This window comes from Cavia porcellus, unplaced genomic scaffold (genome assembly GCF_034190915.1).
Source record: "Cavia porcellus strain 051 isolate PalLab524CR breed Dunkin Hartley unplaced genomic scaffold, mCavPor4.1 scaffold_22, whole genome shotgun sequence".
NCBI lineage: Eukaryota > Metazoa > Chordata > Mammalia > Rodentia > Caviidae > Cavia > Cavia porcellus.
Window position 1 is genome coordinate 12,474,489 of NW_026947505.1, and position 22,647 is coordinate 12,497,135.

The following is a 22,647-nucleotide window of genomic DNA, read 5'->3' on the forward strand; positions in this document are numbered from 1 at the left end:
CAGAATACTGGAGGGAACTGACACTCTTCTTATATCAAAATCCTTATTAAAAAATTAAGAAATTTTAAGCCATTACTTGAATTAAAAGACACCCTGTAGCTATTCATTGGGTAATTTTATTCTCAAAAAATATATAGTACTCAATTTATTTGAATTAACTAATATGGTTAAAATATTCAGCATGCAGTTATAGTTCAAATTTTCAAAACTACGATTGTTTTTTCATTGGTCAGCTCAAAGGGACTTTTTGGAAGCTAGACAAGTTACACAACTTATACCTAAAATTACTGACCCAAACCATTAAGTTTAGGTTATCAGAACAAAAGACTGACTGCATTTAACAAGCTATTTTCTTTAAGGATCCTGGGGGGGGGGGGACACTTCTAATGGTTTAATACTTGAAAAAGATAAAAAATTAAACCTGATGACATTCTTTGGAAACAACCTGACCTGACGAATTCTGCCCCAAGAATTCATCAGAAATGCCATTTCATTATTTTCAAACACATGAACTATTACTACCAATCATTAGAATTGGGTATGTATGGAAAAATCATTTCCTATTACAATGTTTGTATAATAGGCTAATACAGTGATTTTGGAAGCGATCATTGTGTTAGTTTAAGAAAAAAAGAAAAACATTTCTGTCAGTTTTTTTCAGAAATGCTTTTCTTCATAGTAAAAAAGTTTCAATCCAGCATATAAAAGACCGGCATCAGTGAATTTTCATGTACTTCTACAGTATGTCAATGAATCTTCCTTATTATCCATTTGTTTGTACTTTATTACAAAGTCACTCTCTATAAAATACCCTGGAATACCAATCTGAATATAAAATATCAGTTGTGAAATGTACTAACATTTGTGAAGTGTACTAAGGTAACTGAGACATTAATATATCTCAAGACGTACTGGCCAACTCTGAAGATTATATATGTCATATTTATGTATAATGAATTTATAAAATTTTGTCAGTCACATATGCAATGAAATTCTTATAAATTGTAACAAAATGCCTACTTTAGCAAGAGACTTTCAGAGTAATATAGCATACTTCATTCCTTTCTCAACTGCCCTAAAATTCTTTTCAGTAACATTTGGGAACATATTACTCTAAACACACTTTACTAAAATAATTTCACTTCATCTAAATATACTTTCTCTTTCCTGCATCAGTAAAGTGGGGAAGTGACCAATGTCCATAAGTGGAAATAAGTGTGTAAAAGGTGAAAAAAGAAATCTTTCCTTTTTTCCTGGTATTTAGAAATTATATCATTTGAACATTCTTTTATTCAACTCATATTTTTTTTTCTGAAAAACAGATTTGGATAAATTCTAACAAACCTCATCAGTAAATTATTTTAAACACAATGGAACTTAAAGGCATAGTTACACATTCTGGCCCCTAGGCCTCGTGAACATAAGTAAAACTACCATGACAGTATTTCGATAACCAGCAAATACCTATCAGAAAACTCTTCATCAAAAAGCTTTGTCCAGAGGAAAGGGGCCAACTACTCTCCTGCCACACTTCTACCTAATTCTGCAGGTTCCAATCAAATCACTTTCCAGTGTGGTGTACCATGCATGGAACAAACTCATTGTTAAAGTATTTGAGTAAATTGCCTAGGGAACTTAAAAAATAATAAATCTCATGGCTTTTTTGGTTGGTATGCAAAAATGAAGAAATCTATTTTTGTTTCAAACACTTAAACCCACAAGTAAATCTTATCAATATAGTACTAAAAACTACATCTTCAAAAGTTATGGAAGTTTTGTTGAAAGTATCTTCAACATTGCTAAGATCCTAACACTCACAGCAGTAGCAACATTCACAGGACATGCAGCTCAGTGTCAAAGACCAAAACAATCTATATTACTTGATAAACCAGAAACCAGATCTAATCCTTTATTGACAGAGTTGAAAGGATCCCTATAAATGTTTTGCTGGATTTATTAACCCAGTATTTCATTACTCCTACTCTTTCCTTATCTTAAAAATCTAGTCTGTTCACACAAGGCCAACAAGAGAATGAGATAACCAAGGTAAACATTCGAGCTAATGAACTTTGCATTATTACTAACCTTCAATGAAACACCAATAAAACACTAGTGAAACTTAAAATAGTAGTAAATATTAAGTTTTCAACAAGTCTAAGAATCATAGTACCCTATGTACTTACATGGCTGTAAGGTATTGACAACATATGTAATTTAACCATCATTATTAATTACTGTGACTCTTAATTGTGGATTATATATGTACATACACACATATATCCATTCCAATAACACAGCAGAGGATAGGCCAAACTTCCTCTAAGACCTCACACTTTACTGTGCATCAGAATCACCTAGAGACATTCTTAAAGCAAACCCCTTGTTTTCACCTCAAGTAATACACAAGTCTCAAAAGGGGAGAGAGAAAGAGACTGGAGAGAGGGAGGGAAATTAAGTAGCACTAAGGAAGAAGGCAGAAAATAAAACTGATTTCATGTATTTTCTTGCACCCTCATGCTTGCCTTTCAGGTTGCTGGGCTAGCAAAATCTATCAACAAGGACCTCAAATGACAATCTGCTAGGTCACCATACAAACTTTCTCATGCTTAAGTGGCAAAACAGAAGATTCCCATAACAGGTTTTAGAGAAATAATCATGCCAGGAACTCTTTAGCCTTTCAATAACCTAGACAGGACTACTTTCAAGACATGGTAGGGGCAAAGAAAGTAAAGTTTTTATATGTACTGTACTAAAAATTAACGTTTACTTGTAAAACCTGAGTCAGCAATAATAAACAGCAACCCCTAGAACATGCAGAGATTAATATTACAGAAACATGTAATTGTGTGGAATTTGTCAAACAAGTGAAGTTTTATTTAAATGAAAGTTTTTCAAACTAATGAGGCATATAAAAGAAAAATGATTTTATTAGAACTTTAACAAATGTTGCACAAAGAAAATATTTTAACAAAACAGTATGGTGGCATAACAAAAAAAAAAGGCAAAGGATGTGTAAAAGAAATATAAGATGGAAAAATGTTAAATGTCTCATGATCCAGTGTGGAAGCAAGTTAAGCTCAAAAATCATGGGTTTAATAAAGCACAACCATAAAGCATAAAGTTAATGGTAGTGGTATTCTAACCATACACACATTCTTCAGCAAAACTTTAAAAGATGGAGTTATATTGTACAGTACTTGATACCTTATTTCTAGTTTTCTTCACAGAAGCACAGATTGTTTATGCAATTCCACCCTACAGTTGAAAAAGAATGTTAAAAACACCGAAATGTATTCTACTAATTAAAACAACAGGTGATAAACTGGGCACGGTGGCACATGTCTGTAATCCCAGCACTTGGGAGGTTGAGGCAGGAGGATTACTGTGAGTTCGAAGCCAGCCTGGGCTATGTAAGTGTGCTCAAGACCAGCCTGCACTACATAGTGAGCCCCCGCTTCTAAAAAACAAAAACAAAACAAAACAAAACAAAGCAAAAAAATGACAAGTGAAACAAAACAACTGATTAGTTGATTCAACCAAAACAAATCTTAAACGGTTCAGAATTCTCTAGTGCCCAAGGAACGCCTCTGCCCAGCCTGACTGCCATAAATGGGAATTCTGAATCAGGGACCATCAAGTAGTCTCAAGGACAAATTGGGGAGGATACGATGAGTTTTGCCACTTATAACAAAGTGGTGTGTCACCATTTCAGTTTATCAAATGCCAGAGTTTGCCTAAGACAAATTATTTAAATATATGTCATCTTTGCAATTTACTTTTAAATACTAATACAACATGTATATTTCTTTTTAAGATGACCATATCAACCTCATTTAGTACAAACCAATTTAAAAACAGTAACATAATACTTCAAGAACAGGACTTTGAATATTGGCCTATCGTACTTTGTCCTTTATACAAAGATACAACTCTTACTTTCTAGCATGGAGATGTACAGAAAATTCACTTGAAAACATTTAGAAGAGATTGTCAATCAAGACGTTTCTGCTCAATTGTTACCTTACATAAAAGACATTAAATTTCACATTTTTTAATGTCTCAATACAGTTGTTTTTTATAAACATCAGTAAGCAAAATTTTAAATGCTTATGAAAAAATAGTTAAGCCCTTTTATATTCTGAATACTTGAAATGTATTCACAATATGCCAAATTCAGACTTAAAATGAGGTATATTTTCTTCTCATATATTAAATATCTAGCAAATAACTAGTACCATGAATTGTTTCAAGTTAATTTACAGGCTTGCTGTTTGTCCTGCTTTTACCTCTCAGGTTTTTACCTGCCCAGAGTCTCTGGACCTGGCATCCAATAAAAACAAAAGATGTTGATGATCACTTACGTAAGAACATAAGATCAATATATCTTTGTAAATTATTTTTGGAACATCTTAAGTGGCATTCCCAAACATTAAATGTGATTTTAAATACTGTGATTGGAGTATTGGGGGATCAAAATATACAGTGAAAGTTTAAGTTTTTAAAATTGTAAGATACACTGACATTAATCCCCTTGCTTGAAACACACTTATTCCATCATTCTTGCCAATTTCTGAAGCAGTTCAAGAAGTTCTCTTTTGTGATCAAAGTCCTCTTTTTACAAGGGGTGATGAAAAGATACAGCGAATGCTGCTAACTACCACCCAACAGAAAGGCACATTCATAAAAACATTACAATGTGTCCCACCCACCTTATTCACCAGATCTGACAGCTGGCAACATCTGGCTCTTCCTCAAAGTCAAATGATCTTCAAAGGTTAACATTTTGAATAATTTAGGCAGTCAAAAACAGCCCACTAAAGACACTTAAGATGCAGAAGAGAGGGAAAATGGCACTGTGTCTTTTCCCTTTAATAAATGTTTTTCAATGTAAGTATTCACCGAGTTTTTTGATCATACTTCATATATTGGAAATCACATATGCATCAACAACTGCAGAAGGGGAGCACTGTATAATCATCTTACAGGAGTACTTACATAACTGAAAATGTTTACCTGAAAAACCTATGCTGCCAAAATTTGATTAAAAGTTTTGCATTTTGATTGCATGGGCTTCAACCCACAGAAAACGTGAGGAACAAATTGTTTGGTCAGGATCCTGCTAATTTTAAGAAGTAAAATTTAAGAACCAAATATGCACACCATGAAACATACTAATTCTGAAAGTCATAGCTAAAGATTAAATCACCCTGTCCAGCAAGTTTCAAAATTGTCACACATTTCAAACATTAAGGCAATTTTTTCCAATTAAACAATACTTTATAAAAATATATGTCACTTCAAAACGTTATATATACACAGTGACAATAAAATTAGCTAGTTGTAATTTTTAATATATTAATAAAGTGTCACATATTACAAAGAAATTATATCAGGTGCTTGCCATGTATGCACAGGTTACAGTTTTTAGAGTACAGGTTTTAAAACTGAGCGTAATGAACGTCCTTCTTTAGTGAGTTCTCGAGTCACACACATACATGGCAATGGGATGGCTTCCTCCCGTTTCTCAACAATATTGTAACTGCATTTCTTCAAGTGGTCTGCCATGCTCAAGATGTCAGCAAATTTCCATTCATTAACAGAACAAAATGCAGTACTGAATCGCCATACCTAGAAAAAAATTCTACATCAGATTTAAATAAGTCAATTTACAGATCAAAATGTACTTCTTGCTCTAAATGTACATATTTCTATCGTAAGTATCCAACATAGTTTCAAGTTGTAAGCTATAAAGTTAAAGATTCATTTAAACATAAATCTGTCAAATATTTATAAGCCAACTCACTTCTATGAGACAATGACTTCTACAAATAACTAAAAAAGAAAAAAAAAGAAAAATTCCAGCATTAAAAGTCATGGCAAATCTGGTGTATTGAACAATTTTTTTTTAACTTCAAGAATTAAGAACAATTTAAAATATATACTATATACGTTTCTTTCCTCTTGTCCAAATGATTTATACAGAACCCTATGTAGTCTGGAGATAATGTCTGAGAAAAAGATACAAATGTTATCTTTTTTTCACCAGGTTTTTGTTTTGTTCCTGTTGCAGCATACATAATGTTTAAAAATATCCTAGAACACCGTGCAGAAAAGGTAGTTTTTCTTGCCACTTTTCATGCATAATAAAGGTATTTAGCAATACTTAAAACAGGTGTCTTCATATTTCTGAAAATGTACATTAAAAAAACACTTTTATAGAACAGGTCCTATTTTATGTGTTTCTAGGCATAGTACTCACCTGCCATCCTGTTCATGTGACTGCTGATAAGAACGTGGCCTGCTTTCCTTTTTTGTCCAACAAATAGCTTCACATCCTAGTATCTTATTAGTTGGATAATGACTACTGTCCCTCTCTCATTTTCACAATCGAAAACAAAAAGCTACTGATGCATGAATGAAGATCAGGGGACACACAGGATAACAAGCACAGATAGGGCAAGACATGTCTAGGCATCTGGCTAATTCATCAACAGGCAAATGCATACAGAATATAACTGTCTCTTGTTATCTGTGGGGGCTTGGTCTCAGATGCCCTGAAGATATGAAACTTTGACACTTAAATCAGTATGTAAATTGACACAGTATTTGTATGAACTTGTGTATCTACTCACAAACTATAAATTGCCTACATTACTTATAATAACGCAAAGCAAATGACAGGATGTTACACTGTTTTGCTTAAGGAATGACAACAGTAAAAATCTGTACATGTTCAGTACAGATACAATTTTTTCACAAGTACTTTTGATCTATAATTGGTTGAATCCAGACACAGAACCCATAGAGAGAGAGGACTGATTACACATGGTCACATAGCAGGTACTCTAGAAAGTAGCAGTATTTTGGGAGAAGGCCTCACCACACAGCACAAGTTCTCAAAAAAGAATGGTAATGAATCCCTGGGTGGTCAAATGCTTATATATACAAACTGTGATAAAAAAAAAATGGCAAATGTTTAATTTTAAAAAATTTTTACAATAGAAGACACACTATCATCTATTGTCGTCAAAATACTCCCCCTTTCTTTGAACACACTTCTGGCACTGTTCACGCCACTTTCTGAAGTAGTGCGGGGAGTCCTCTTTCCAAAGTGTTTTTAGTTGTGCTGTCATGGCTGCTTAGGTGTCCTGAATCAATTCAAAACATTTACCTTCATAAAAGTTATTCTGATCTCGGACAAGAGCCAGAAGTGTATAGTGCCTGATAAGGTGAATAAAGTCCATGTGGTCAGTAAGGTAGATGAGGACATATTGTGATATTTTTACAACCTTAGCTGTCAAACGGCACTTAACAGCAATGTCTACCACACTTTTTATCATACCTTGTAAAGACACAAACACTCCCCATATACTTTAATTACTCCATGTTTAGTAGAGAAAACGACCAGTTCACAGATGTGTGAGTAATCTGTGTACATGATGGCAATTTAAATTTGAAGACTAGGTGGTATCTCTAAAGAAAATATTTTACTCAGTATGTTACTAGTAGCAGGTAAGGACAAAAAGAGGTCATACATAAGAGTGTCTTATCCCAAAGGAGAAAAAGACACCAAATCATCTGGAAAATGAAAAAATATAGCTGGTAAAATTTTCTGTCACCACAAATTCTTTTGGAAAAAAAAAATCAAAATAATTTGTGTTCTTTCAGTGGTTAAAGCCTCCCAAAAATAGAGTAGTAGATGCAGAATTCTGAAAAAAATGAAATGGTAAATAAAGACAAAACCTAAGTGGGCCAAGAAAAAAGTAACCAGAAATTTGAACATTGCAACCAAATGTGAAGTTTATCCAAACTGTTTCCATCTTATAAAATGTAAGGTTTCATATTATGTTTTAAAATTTAGAAACACCTTCAGTCAAAGATATCTATAAAGCCGTCCAGTTCCCACTGGATGGTGCCGGAGAAGAGTAGGGTATCATAGAAGCCAGGCCAGTGCAAGTTTCCAATATGCATCGCTCCTATGTCTGTACTAGACTCAGAGTCTGTATCTACAATATCAAATCCCACTGCCCTACTCTCCAAACATTTCCTCATCCATCCATTTAGGTTCCCTGTATCCTACATGCTCCCTTGATCACTTACTAATGTGACTATAGCAATAGCTGCAACTTTTTTTCATCTCTCTTTATCTTCTATATGAAACCAAGTTCTTAAAAAAACTTCTAAGAGCAGAAGCCATTAACTGTAAGAAAAAAAAGCCTCTCCTTATTTCTTCCATTGTTTTATGGTGAAGCTGCTTCAGGTGGAGCACAAATTAGGTAACATGAGCCCACAGCTATCACAGAGGAACTGAGGTATAGAACTGATCATCTTAAGTACAACAAGTGGCCTTTGTTAGATGAGAATCTAGATCTAGGACATCTATGCTAAGTCTTTGATCATGACAATTCTAAATATTCTAGTTCTTCAGTATGATTTTGACATATGCTTTATATTTTAATTTTTAAATGAAATATTAATTATTAATTCAACATATCTATTAGATGTCTATTTCAATTAAAAGACTGATATAATTAAGATTAAACTAACCTTTTCCTTTATCTGCCATGATGAATTTCCTTCTGGATACTTCTTTTTCCCCCATTGCAGTATGACCATTCCACGAGATTGAAGTAGACTGCCACACACATCCCTCATTAATCTGGACACACATGAGAGTTGGCATAAACTGAAGCCATCAAGAAAACCTGCAATATGCTGTAGGACCTCAAAAGGAAGACTACTCAGATGGTCACTATGTAATCCCAACATACAGTTTCTAGCAGGCTCTACTAATACTGTAGATACACAGGGCTGAACTCCAAATGACCTCAACTGGCGGTCATGTATAATTTTTGCTCCTTGTGTTGATGGACAAAATCTTCGCTGAGAATAGGTACAACCATAATAAGCTAGCGGACACCTCTGTTCCATCCATCCATTGAGTCCAGCATGAATGTCACCATGCACATTCTTAAAATGTGAAGAAAATTCTTTTCTTCTAAATAACTGTCCACACACAAAGGTAAACATTGAACGCTGCTTAGGTTGGTACCTAGCAACACATTCCAATACCAAATCTAGTCCAAGTGTTTGAAAAGGACTTGGATTTGAAAGCTGTGGATTGGCATGATCACAAGCTGAAGCAGAAGCTATCTCTCCAACCATTGTATTTGTAGCTAATATTGCAGATGGAAGTGAAAAAGTCTGTGTCCCAAAGTCAATGTGACATACATCAACCATGCGACTATCAGATATACCCCTCCCACCTGGAGAATCTCCTAGACAAAACAGTAAGGCTGCTGTAATCAGATCTATTCCTTGGAGGCCCATGGGATCTTCTGCCACTTCCAAGTCTGATGTATCTACCGCCTTGTCTTCCTTTGGTTTAGACCAACATGAATTAGAAAGAAATTTGAATGAAGGAGTATGACTGAAAGACAAGACATCCACATTTCTCAAGTCTCCTAAGTCTACTTTTCTCCAGCACAGTTCTCCTTCATCTTCACCATCTGGCATGAGAATATGCTGAACCGTGCCATTAGGCAAAGCACCAGATGGCATTACTTCTCTAAGCTGTGCTGCTAATGAAAGTGAACTGGAAGGTTCCAAGGGCCCATCTGATGCCACATATTCTCCGTTTGTTAAGTTACTTTGTTGATCGTGGTCTTTAACCTGTAGACATACATCTTCTAAAGGAAAGCCATTACAAAGAGCAGAAGTACCATAAGAACTTGTATTCAAGTCGCACAATAAATCGCTAGAGCCATTTTGTTCAGACTGGGCATTCTCACTTGTGCCATTATGGTCAATTCCACCTACTGCCCCTATCTCCTCCTCATACAGGTGGTCCTGGTTCTTTAAGTTTCTATTCTGTAAGCTTTCTTTGGCATTTGTTTCTTCACCTATTTCATTTGGGGTACCACAAAGACTTGTACTTAACATGCTAATATCTCTTGTGGCAGTATTCAAGATATCTAAAGCTGCAGCCAAACTTCTGGTTGTTTCTACAGTAGCTTGATAAAGCGCACCGTAAGATTCTTCATCAACAGACACCAACCCATTAGTATGTGGCATTTCTGGGACACTTGATTTAACTGATATTTGTTCTCTAGGTTCAGATACTTTATCCGTTGCTTTTGACATCATAGTGGCTACTTTGAGAGATTCTAAGAGCATCCTTTGGTCTTGAAGGGCCAAGGCCATATCTAATTGTGCTACTTCATCAACATCTCTGCTTAGATTCTCATATGATTTCCGGTCTGCATAACTCACAGGCCATCGGTTCCATTCCATGGTACAGCACACCACACTTGCAGGACACATTTGTAGATGTTCAGCAACTTTATTTCGAGCCATGGTAAATGGACATCCAAAGTCACTATTTAAGCAAGGCACCCGTTCAAGTGGACATAAAAGCCGATGCTCTTCAGCTTTACAAGAATGGAAAACTGCTCCACAAACCAATGGACAACCAATCAAGTCACAGGAAATGCCAGGCTCTGGTCTGGTCATACACCGTCTACTGACACAATTCACACAGTGTGAATGTTGCAGGTCCTCCTCCATAATGGCCAGTCCAGCTCTAGCAGTTGAAATGGAAAAGATAAAAAGAAAGTGTTTGAGTTTTCAAAATTGCATAATAATATAAATTAAAATCACGGATATATTTTAGCTTATTTGAGGTTATAGTACATAAAGTACATATAAACTTTGTTAATTTTACATATGATCAAGACATCTTGAAAGAATTTACAACATTTCATAACAATTCAGTACTTTAAAATATTGCTTTTATATGCTATAAAGAAAATGACCATAAGACATGTTAAAATATGTTAAATTCTAGTACTGTTTATTATACTAATGCCTATGATATGATGTGTTTAAATCTTTAGATTTCAGAGACTGCTTTAGTTTTGCCTTTTTAAATTCAATTACATTGACTCTGATACATCACACTGAAGAGACCTCATCATATTCCTTAGAATAATGTGGTTTCAGTAATATACTTAACTAGAAGTTTTTATATTCCTTCCAAATACAAGTCTCATATACATACTGGCCTCTGCTGTATATACTTAATATTCTACAAAGGCTAAAAACAGTTAGCCTACGTAAATTATTGGAGGATTTACCTAGAAAATAAAAGTTCTACTTCAAGCTCTGTGGCTATAAACAATATACTTACTTCTGAGGACCCATCGCCATTCATCATTAAGTATATTCAGCTACTAGGTACCAGGCACTATACTCAGTGTGGTAACATAATGATATGGTGCCTCCTTTCAAGGAGCTACAGCAGGAGGTCAGACAGTAGCAATCTTGTCACATTATACGTGACTGACATAACAAAGTAAAATGGTAACACAGAGAAGATAATTAGTATGGGCAGGGATTAGGAAAGAATGCACAGTAGCCTTGAAAGATGAGAAGGCTTCAGTAGGAGAAGGTTATTTGGTAAGGAAGGGAGGCAGTCAAGGCTGAAGTAACAGCATACACAAGTACAAGAAAATCCTAAATTGACAAACATGTTTCATCTTCCCAGTATTGCTGGATCACAGTAAAACTCAAGGCAGCTGTGCGAGATGAGGCCCGAAAGGAATAAGGCAAATCGTAAGTGCTGTGCACCACTTTAGAGTGCTCAGACTTTTAGTACTGGAGGTCAGTGAGTGTTTTAAGTTGAAAAATAGGATTTATAAAATAACATGAAAGAATTACAAATATGTGTTGGTGTGTCCTACTGTAAAACTAGAATTTTAACTTTCTATTCTGGTTTTTTCTTTTTCCATTCTAGGAAATAGAACACAGAGCCTTTGTACTGAGCTATATCGCCAGCCTTTATTCATTTTTTTTTTTTTTTTTTTTTTTTTTTTTGTCTAGTTAAATTGCCCCATTGCTGAGCTCAATCTTACCAGCCCCCAGCTTCAGCCTCCTCCAGTGCTGGGAACCACAAGCATTTACAGGCATATACCACCAAATGCAATTTAAGATTTTAACTTTTTTTGTTTTTTGAAACAAGGTCTTGCTATGTATTTCACGTTGGCCTTGAACTCACTATGTAGCCGCACTGTCCTCAAACTCAGGGCAATCCTCCTGCCTCAGCCTCTGGAGTGCTGGCATTACAGCCATGTGCCACCATACCCAGCTAGAATTTTAACTTTTATCAAGGAAAGTTTTATAACAAGAGAAAGCATAATCATGGTATGTTGATTTTAATTGTAACAACCTTTTGAATTTTTTTTTTTTTTTCTGTGATCTTCACCACCTTTATTGGTTTGCTCTTTCCTTTTTTTTTTTTTTTTTTTTTTTGTCCCAGGGATAGAGCTCATGACTTAGTGCTTGCTAGTCTGGTGCTTACACCGCTGAGCTAAATAAATCCCAGCCCTATTGGTTTGTTCTTACTGCAGGAAAATGTTAAACAATACTCCCTATGCCTCCCCACCCCACCTTTGCTACCATTTTTATTTCCTATTCAGTCAAACTTTTAGAAGAAAAACACCTAAACTCATATACAGTTTTCAACCCTCTGTTCTATTTTCACTATCTCTTAAGAAAACTGAGAGCCTTTATGAATCAATAAGAAATTTTTTCTAGAACCCCATCCTCCTTGGTCATATGGTTGTGATTAATCCCTCTTATTTAACTGTCACCTTCTTTATTTTCCATGCTGTTATAATTCTCCAGTTTTCCCTTTACCGCTTTGGCTATTCTTCAGTCTTTTCTTAAATGTTACACATCACTTTATTGTTTCACATCACTTCTTACACATTCTACACATTCTCCCTAGATGCTCTTAATTTCTCCAAAAGTTTCAATTACAACTCATATTCTAAAAACTTTTTTATACATCTGGCCCACATTCCTTTTCTGAACTCTGGACCCCAATGGCTATTTTCACTCGCAAAAGACACAGGTAGCTCGTTCAGCTCAATATTACCACATGACACTGTAGTACATAAATTTCTAGATAAGCAAATGCATAGCTTATTTCTTCACTCAGGGCTGATACATTTATGCTTAAATTCCATCTTGATTCCAAGTGACTAAAATAATTACTTCCCATATTGCTATACCATTGTCTCCAGTTAAAGCTTTTCCTGAAAACAGAAATAACAAAAATCTATCCAATCATTATTGATAGAATTCTTGATTAAGCAGCAAAGTTCTGAATTGCTATTCTGATGTTCAATGATGTCAAGAAAAGAAAGTACACAATTGACAGAAAAACTACTTTTAAACTGAAAAAAATTACAAATTAGAGGTAGGCATAGTGGCGCGTGCCTACATCAGTTAAGCAGGAGACTGAAGAAGGATCACAAGTTTGATGCCAGACTTAAGAGACCCTGTCTCATAATGAGAAACAAAAAAGGGCTGAGGATGTAGCTCAATGATAGAGCACTTGCCTAACAAATACAAGAGGCCTTGGGCTCGACTGCAATATGGGAAGAAAAAAAAAACTTTTAAAAGTTTATTCTCATAAATTTTATATATTAGTGAAAACAAACATGTTAAATCTCATACTGTAAAAGAAACAAGTCAATGACCAACGTTTGCCATTTAAGCAGTCATACAAAGAAATTTTTCACTTTAGTCCACTGGAAAGAATGTACTATTATCTGTTTCTTTTTTGTAACAATTTTTTTGATTTATGTCTTACACTGAATAACTCCCTTGGAGATAATGATACACAGTGAAATAACTACTGTTCGTAATTATTGGGTTATGAAAACATTTAGCTTTCTTACTTTGCAACTACAGTTCATCTCACATGCTTAAGATTAGAAATTTGACTGTTGCTAAGATAGAAACCTAAATATACAAGCAGTTTCAACAGAAGTGACCACTGCTCTAGGAACTGTAGGGATACTACATTACTGTACACACCATCACATGCTCATATCAGGTAGAGCACATCTTTTTACATCACTTCAAAAGTGTTTTAAAATAGTAACTGCTACAATTTCAAGCCGAATGCAAACAGAGCAGTAATTGTCATAGCCTGTTTTGTACAACTCCCCTTTCAGTAAGAATATTAAAAACAAAACAAAAAATCTAAAAAACAAAAGTGGCATCTATTGCAAAAGTGCACAATACTTAATTTATTACACAAGAAGAAAAAGGGAATGCTAATTATGTACGTATTTTATCCTCCTATACATGTGTCAAATCACTTACTGCTCCTACAACCCAGATGAAATTGTGGTTCAGAAAAGCGTAAGGGACTTACCAAAGGTCATCTACCTAGTTAAGACAGAGAGGTCATACTTAAATCTATAGTTAGCCGATCAGTGTTCGGGACAATAACAGACACGTTTACTTATAAAAGTTTTAAAAGGCAGCTCTTCAGATTTAATTTTAAGATGTTATCTGAGGAATGGAGATTACACAACTTTGCTTGTAGTTTATTCCAACACTTAATCCCTAACCCTTGTGGTCAAGAAAGTCTTTTTAATTATAAAAGCACATTATCTTGCTTTGAACGTATGTGTTTTAAATTACTTTTTTAAATTATATGGACACTCAGTATATGAAGTATTACTCATTTAACAATTCTCAAAATACACAAAAGAAGGATCAAGTTCCATTCCATGTTATAGTTAAATGCATTAAGAAAGAAAATATAGCAGTAGTCATTCTGGGGAGTGTAACACTTGATCCTCACTTTCAAATTCAAAACTGTATCAGTTCTATCATCTTTCTAAAACAAGATCTCTAACAACAAATTTTAAAAAACTTCACAAATCCTGTGAAATTAGCTTGCTTAAGAACATCAATCCATGATTTATCAACTGAATAGTGATACAGTGGGTCCAGTAGAAAACAGCTGCTACAAGTTTCAGACAAGCTTATTTAAAATTCAACATTAAAAAAAACAAAACCTCACTAGAATCAGAATCCTAACATGCCAAAGTATATTTCTATTAATGTATACTTAAATACGAATTACCGGAAAAAGCTCCATTAAATTAAAAATTATTTGTAAATTATGCAATACTTTACAATAGATTTAAGTTTTCCTAATAGAAGTTCCTTTCCAACTTATAGTGTGGCTGACAAGCAATCCTTAAAAATAGTTTTATAACATTTTCCCAATCAATGAAATGAGATCTTGTCATTTAAAATATAGAATACCCTCAAAACTGTTCCTGATTCACCAAACTACATAACAGTGATAATTACAAATTAACAAGGTTTTAAAATGTGCTAACAAAGTCATCTACTATACTCAAAACAGAGTGCTGCCTCAGGATTGTTGCATGGAAGATACAGACACTTCCCACACTTCCTTGACCTTTTAGCCTGTTTCATCACATTTCCATGCACACCAAAGACAAGATAGGGGTCCCCCATGTACACTCATACACCCTGCATTTTCCTTGGTAATACTAGTGACAAGGAAAATTACTATTGTGTTCTATATCTAACTCCACAGGAAAACTCTAAGCTCTGTGAAAGACAGACCGAATTCTGTCTCATTTATTCCCATGTTCCCTGAGTTCAAATCTCTGCCTCAATTAGAGATTCATTTGTATAAATACATCAGTGAAAGAATATAGTACAACAAAATAAAATGGATTCCAAAATAAGATGAGATTCTTGATTTTATGGAAAACTACAGTCCATGAAGACACAAATTTATAGATCTAGCATTACACAACCAAACTGAGTCAAAATTATCTCCTTAAGTTTACCACAAAAAGTCAGTGTGCTCACTTATTGAGCACTTACATAATTTATCCCAAGTATTATTTCTGGAGTAAATCATCTGTTAAAAAAAGTAAATCAACAAGAAAGGCAAGTCAAAGAAAAGTAACTTGATTTGCTTCATTTGCCTACGAATGCCTAATGTGTATCTTTTTATGGCAGAGTAGTGCATAATTACGTATAAATTTCATTTTCTTTATCCTTTCATCTGTTGATTGACAACAGACACTGTTTCCAAGATCTACCTATTATAAATTGTGCTTCTATAAACATAGGTATGCATGTATTACTATATTATGATGATTTTAACTCTTTTGGGACAATACTTAGAAGAGAGATAGCTAGGTCAAATGGAATTTCTATTTTTAGTTTTTTTAAGGAATCTCCACGATGGTTATACTAGGTTCTAGTCCTACCAACAATGTAGATGGGTTCCTTTCCCCCAACATCTTTGCCAGTATTTGATTTTTTTTTTTTTTTTTTTTTGCATTGGAAATCAAACTCAGGGCCTTGTACTTGCCAGGCAAGCACTGTACTATTGAGTTACATCTCTGGCACACTTGTTTGATTTTTTTGATGAGTAATATTTTGGCCATTCTTAAAGACCATGGTAAACATGACCTTGATCTATTAACTATTGTTAACTATGGTTGGTCTCTAATTTTTTTATGTAATTTTATTTTTCATAGAATGCTTTTTACATTTTATTAATATCTAGTTGCCTTACATTAAAAAGAAAACATTTAATTAAAAAAGAAAATTAACAGAATTGTTCGCTGTTTTAAAAAAAACAGCAAAGAGAAAGCATTTACCTTTATATTGTTCCATTATTTACAATACTCTTAGCAATCCTGTAGGCTAGTTATTGGAGGTACCTGATTCGAAAAGAAAGACAGGGGTTGGCGTCTACACAAGCACAGGTACCTGTGTAGGTACAATGTGAGGAAAAAAAAGCTCAGAAAGGGAAGTAGCACTGGCCTATTGCTTATTACAATTAACACAGATAAAACAACTCTACTTAAGCAGTAAGAGGTTGTTCCAATGGAAGGATAATGTGGAACTAGAGAGACTTGTTCAATTAATTGGCCATTATTACAAGTAAGTCTGCCTGTGACTGAAATTTCAAATTTAGCAATCAATAATAAGCACCTGTAGGGCAAATCTCATCCTTTGTACAGTCAGGAACAATAGCGCTTAATAAAAATGAACACTTGTGGATTCATCTGCTGATCAGGTGCATTCAGTCTTAAATGTTTCCCGACAGATGTGGTTCTCAGCTGCACATCTTTATTGTTTTTCAAAAGAGGTAGAGCCAGGGATGTAGCTCAGTGACACAAGCAGCATATGCAAGAGGGCCCTGGGTTTGATCCACAACCCCACAATGAATAAACGAACGAATGGAGGGCCATGGAGGTTGAGAGACAAGATTAAAACAACACTATCTTTAAATTCCCAACTCAAAGCACATTCCTCAGTCTAAAATGGCTAAATGGGTTTATGAAAGTTTAGTTCTGATCTATGTATACAACGAACTAATTACATGGCAAACTTTTTCAACTTTTTATCCTTCCAGATATGATACAATCAAAACATACGTTGTCCATTTCTAAATATGGTCATGAGTAGCAGCTATTCCAAAGTGGAAGTTTTAACTGCTTGCAATGTTGTCCGCTAAACAAATTAAAGTATCAAGCTTACATCAGAAATTGAAGTATTATTAATAAATATGTAATACACGAGACATTAACCTATTTGAATTGATACCTGAATTAAAAATTCTCCAAATGGTAGAATTCAGTTTATTAAGTAGTGCATCACACCACGGGGGAGGGAGTCGGCTTCCAAGAAGACTCAGCTTTGTGACTTCAAGGCAATTTTTACTCGAAAACAATCTGGAACCCTGTAAAGCTGGGTTACAATCATGAATACAACTTACAGTTCTCAGTAGATGTGCTTTGCTTTATGCAACGACCACATTTATATACAAAAGTTTTATGTATCATTTTTGGAATGCTCATTAAATGCAGTCATATGAGGAGCTACTATATAACTAATATTAACACTACTTACTCTTTTAAAAATTACTTTTTTGGTAAAAGACTGGTTATTAATTGGGATATGGTTGTATCCAGCACCTAAAATATAAAAGCACTAGACTAGTTCAAATAGATGTATCTCATCTATTTCATCGTAATGAATGTAAAATTAATACAACTTGGGCACAAGACTTTAAACCAAAGTATTCTACAAATACAATGCCCAGCCTGCAGTAACTCTACCAAAATAAATGGTTTTAGCAACACATTTAAAAGATTATCCCAAACCACATAAAACACCATAGGCCTTCTCCCACTAAAACTGTCACATTTTAGAAACATGTTTAAACAGCAACTACATTAACCAACGCCTGCTTTGGTACTTTCAAGTATCTCTCTTTATACATTATCTCAAAATGTTAATAATTATTTATATTGCACTGCTTTTTAACATCATATTTTATCAGGACATTTTACCTTTAAAAAAAAAAACAGGCTTCTTACTAGACAGAGAAATACTGAATTGAAAGTTATAGAACTACACACTTAAACTTCAGTTCTTTCATAACAGTCAAAAAACTCGACTCATTCTTTCTAAAGTATACTAACAAAGTATATTTACATTATTAAAGGACCAGGTAAAAACAAGTTGGCAATTTAAGAAGTTAGCAAAAACATCATGTTATCCCCAGCTAAACTTCTAAATCGAGAAATAGTGACTAAGCATAAAGAAGAGTGATTCAGCGAAAGTTGTACATGGAAATCTACCCCTTAAAAACATCCTAAAAGCATATTTGATGCCACTCATCCTTTTGCCAAGTCAAAAAGTGGACTCCTTTGGAAAAATCTTAATATGAAAATAATGCGAACCATATTAGTATAATTACTAAGGGCATAACACAGTTGAAATTCTGCAAACAGATTTAGAAAGTTTGCATTTTGTATTGAAAGATTCCAGTTAATCCACGTAGCTATCAGTATGCCCATAAATAACTTCTTCTTGGGCCACAGTCAACAAAATAATCATGGAATAAAAGGTCAATTCCTTCCCAAGCATCTTTTATCTGGAACTTACGACAGGGCTAAGGAAAAAAAACAAGAGCAAGGGAGTAGGGCAGCACAGTACTAGAGCCAGCCGTGGTAAACACGGACTGCGTTGTCACGTTAAAAACATATTTACAGATTCCCTGGACTCCGCCACGCGTTCCGTGTCCCCTCCCTCTGAGCAAGGCACTTGCAAGGAGCAGAAGCAGGACACGACACAAGTCACCTTGCAGGTCTGAAAAAATCCGCGAGTTTCCCTTTAATAAAGATCGAGGCTAAGACTGGGATCCTCTCACTTCCATGAATGGAAAAGTTACCAACTTCGCTCATCCCGCGGGGAGAGTTACGATGCCCCGCCGTCTCCACGTTAACCCGTTTGTCCCCAAAGCACTCAAGTTTCCAAAAGCCGAGGGGAGGGGACCGGGCGCCCTCCGGGCTGCGTCCTCCTCCTCCGCAGCCGCCGCCGCCGCGCGCACGGTCGCGCAGCCGGGTGACGCGGGGGGTCAGCGCCCCGGGCTCGGGTCGCCATTGCTGACCTCCCGGCGGCGGCGGCGCGCCGGCGAGCGGCCCAACCCGCGCCTCGAACGCTCACCCCCGGCCCCGACCCCCGCTACCGCCGCCGCGCCCCACCCCCGCCGCGGGCCGCACCCGTCCCGCCGCGGCCCTGGACACTCACCGGCCGCGCGGCAGCACCGCGGCCCAGGCTCTGGCCACCGGGTCCGGCCGCTCTGCGCTGTCAGGAGCCGCCCACGCCCGCACCCAGTCCCTAGCCGACTCGCCTCCGCCGTACCTCTCCGGGTCGCTGCCGGGCCGCCGCCTTTTCTTTCCTCAGCCGCGGCCTCCTCCTCCTCCCGAGCCCCGCCCCGCTGTGCCCCGCCCACTGGCCCGTCCTGGCCGCTCCGCGAAGGCCTGCTCCACGGAGTCGCGCACGCAGGGCTCTGCGGGGGCGCGCACGCCGCCCTCTGACCCCCGCGGCGTCGTTGCGGAGCGCCGGCGGTGGAAGTCAATTGCTCCCTCACGCCGAGTGTAACTCTGCCTTTGCTGTACCTTTTCGTGTTCGATTTTAGAATCTTGCATTCTCTGAAGAAGTCTAGAGTCCTGGTTTCAAAGGACATAGGCCCAAAGAGAGCTGCTCGTCTGGTCAAGGGTGAGGGAGAAGCCGGCCGCGTCGCTGCGCACCGTCTGCGCTCTCCCCTCCCCGCCGGCCGGCGCCGTTGGCCCAGGGCCTTGCTTCGGTGCCTGCACCGGGCTGTGACTGTGCGGAGACCGAGACATTCTCCGCGAGGTAATCCAGTCAGAGAGGAGGCTCGGCGTCGCTTTTGAAGATAATTTACATATAACTGAGGATTGAACAAACACCGCTTGGCCAGATCACGGAAGAGCTAGCCGCGTCCTCTCTGCTGTGCCCGGAGAGGAGAAGCGGCGATCCGGCATGCTGCCGGGAGGCAGGAATCCGTCCCTTGGACGCGGGTCCACTTCGGTTTGAAAAGAACTGTGATTTAAAAAAAAAAAAAATAGCTGTAATCTGACGTAGTGGGTCGGGACATAGATGGGAAGACGGTGTTTTGTGGCTTTGTGGCTACATTTTACTCCCAACTGTTATTCCTTGGAAAGAGCTCACACATAATTTGTCATCCTGCAAAGAAATGACCCTCAATAGTTGTATTTTGAAAATGCCCAAAATAGGAGAAAAAGAGCCGAGGGCTTTTTTAAAATCGTTATTTATTTTTGTTCTAATTAGCTACAGTCAAGTCCTGGTGAACTTGAGAATCACTGTACAGAGCTCGACAGTAGAGCAGGAAGGGTTGGGTTCTCCTGACCCTATTGCTCTTCCTGCTCAGGGCCCTGACTGCATCTCACTCCCTTTGCTTTACTTGCCCTCCTAAAAGGGACTAGAATTGATGACTTTGAAGGTCTTTTTCCTGCTTTAACATCTCATGATTCCATGATTGTACTAATTGAAACCCGGGGCTTTCCCCTTTACCAAGTCACCTGATTCTCCCTTCTCCCACTTTGGCTTGAGTCAGGCTAGAAACCTCATGACTTTGTCCTTCCTACTCACTAATGTTCCATGCCCAGGCATTTAAATAAAAACAAATTTCACTTGTTTTGTAGTCATTCCTACTTGCCCCCCAGGCAAATTTAGGTTTCTGCCCATTGCCTAACCAGTCCCCCCCCCCATGGTTCCTACCTCAAACCTGCTGTCAACAGTTCTCACAACGGTTTCATCGTGCTACGTCTTTTTTTAGACATCTGTAAGGACCAGCTAGTTCTCATGAGATAAAAGTCTCAGCCCTTGTCCTCAATTGCGCAAAGTGAATCTTTCAGCTGGTTTCTTGTCTCTACCAAACACTGGGCCTCTGCTCATGATAGAGCTGACTTAACGCTTTAAACTCTAGGCCTCTGTCCTGCATGAGAGATTTCTGAACTATTTTCAGCACTTCACATGTAACAAAAGGGCATTAGTAACTGTTTCATAAATTTGTGGCAGCATACAAATTATCTCCCAAAACCATGGCAGTGGATTTTGTGCTACTTTTATATTTCCCGGGAGGACTGTGTACATTGTTACTTGAAAAATAAAAAGAAACTTCATTTTCTGTGTTTCAGCTCTTCAGAAAATACTGAATTTTTTCAAGAAAATTGACCTAAAACTCAAGTGATAACCACATAATGCCAAAATCACACTTCTTCAAATATGCTTTCTAATGTACATGGATTTCGGCATAAACTTATTGGGCAAAACATTCAAATTTGTGTCTTAATCACTAGGGAATGATGGGTTTTGGCAATTTAAGGCAAAATAAAAGAACAGTAGCATGAAGTATGACTTGCTGCTCACAAAGGGGGACCTTCCCGCTTCTCAAATCACATCCTGCAGACATTCTTAGGTGTAGACAGACTATAGTTCCTTGTGGCTTGGGTCATTCCCAATTGGAGAAGTTTTAAGAACCATAAAAATGAAAATTATACCACAGGTACAAAGCTAGACGTGAGACTAAATTATGGGAGGGAAGTCAATCAAGCAGCTTCAGCAAATAGCATCCTTGCTTCTTCAGCTTTCTTTCCAGATTAGGCCATCCTGTACTTAGGTTGCCCAAGGACCAAAGCAACAGATAAGTCAGGAAGAAAGCTTAAGTCATGTGCTAATTAAGGAAAGCATCATTAGCCCAAAACAAATGTGAGTGGGTAGGGCTGATTTGCAGCTGTGAAATCATGGGACAATTGGAATTACCAGCTGGGACTGTAATGAGAAATACCATTCCTAGTTTATGTTATGCTCCTAAGAATTTGCAAAAATGAAAGCACCAGTTTAAATTATCCAATGGCCAAAGTCTCAATGATATTTAACATATTTATATATTTTATATATATTTAAATATGATAACATTTCTTAAATTTATTTGCGATTTTAAAAAGGTGTTATACAATTACATGGTAATTTAAAAGCAGCCACCTAATGTTTATGACCCAGAGTCAATCTAGTTTTATATAAATAAAGGGATTTGAGCCAAGGCAATCTAAAAAATGTACAAGTGGCAGAAACCAGGTTTTCATGTACACCACAGATTTGCTAAAGCAATTATCCCCAAAGTTTTTGGCATCAAGGACCAGTTTTGTGGAAGACAATTTTTCCATGGACCAAAAAATGGGGGGTGGGATGTAGTTTCAGGATGATTCAAATATATTACACTTATTGTGTACTTTATTGTTACATTGTACAATAAAATGAAATAATTATACAACTCAGCACAATGCAGTATGAGTGGACCCCCGAGCTTGTTTTCCTCCCAACTAGACATTCCAATCTTGGAGTCACGGGAAACAGTGACACCCAAAGTCTGTTGCTTGTGTCCAATCT

The 22,647-nt window shown here is 36.9% G+C and overlaps 2 protein-coding genes across 4 annotated transcripts in view; both read right to left on the reverse strand.

The window, feature by feature from the left end:
- Window positions 1-21,340, reverse strand: part of Epm2a (EPM2A glucan phosphatase, laforin) — a 177,415-nt gene extending 156,075 nt beyond the window's left edge. The window contains exon 1 of the mRNA XM_063233444.1: window positions 19,462-21,340. Within this exon, the coding sequence (XP_063089514.1) occupies window positions 19,462-19,900 (439 nt within the window). The 5' untranslated portion in view covers window positions 19,901-21,340. The remainder of the gene's footprint in view (window positions 1-19,461) is intronic.
- On the reverse strand, window positions 2,910-19,711 carry Fbxo30 (F-box protein 30). Of its 3 annotated transcripts, XM_063233441.1 has the most exons (4): window positions 19,462-19,585; window positions 17,470-17,613; window positions 8,548-10,582; window positions 2,910-5,628 (listed from the first exon to the last, which is right to left on the reverse strand). In XM_063233441.1, the coding sequence occupies exons 3-4, from the start codon at window positions 10,564-10,566 to the stop codon at window positions 5,425-5,427; spliced, it is 2,223 nt and encodes a 740-aa protein (XP_063089511.1). In that variant the 5' UTR covers window positions 10,567-10,582; window positions 17,470-17,613; window positions 19,462-19,585; the 3' UTR covers window positions 2,910-5,424. The 3 variants fall into 3 exon arrangements, with proteins under 3 accessions (XP_063089511.1, XP_063089513.1, XP_063089512.1); XM_063233443.1 differs by lacking the exon at window positions 17,470-17,613 and having other exon boundaries at window positions 19,576-19,711; XM_063233442.1 differs by lacking the exon at window positions 17,470-17,613 and having other exon boundaries at window positions 19,462-19,638.
- Window positions 21,341-22,647: the final 1,307 nt, after the last annotated feature.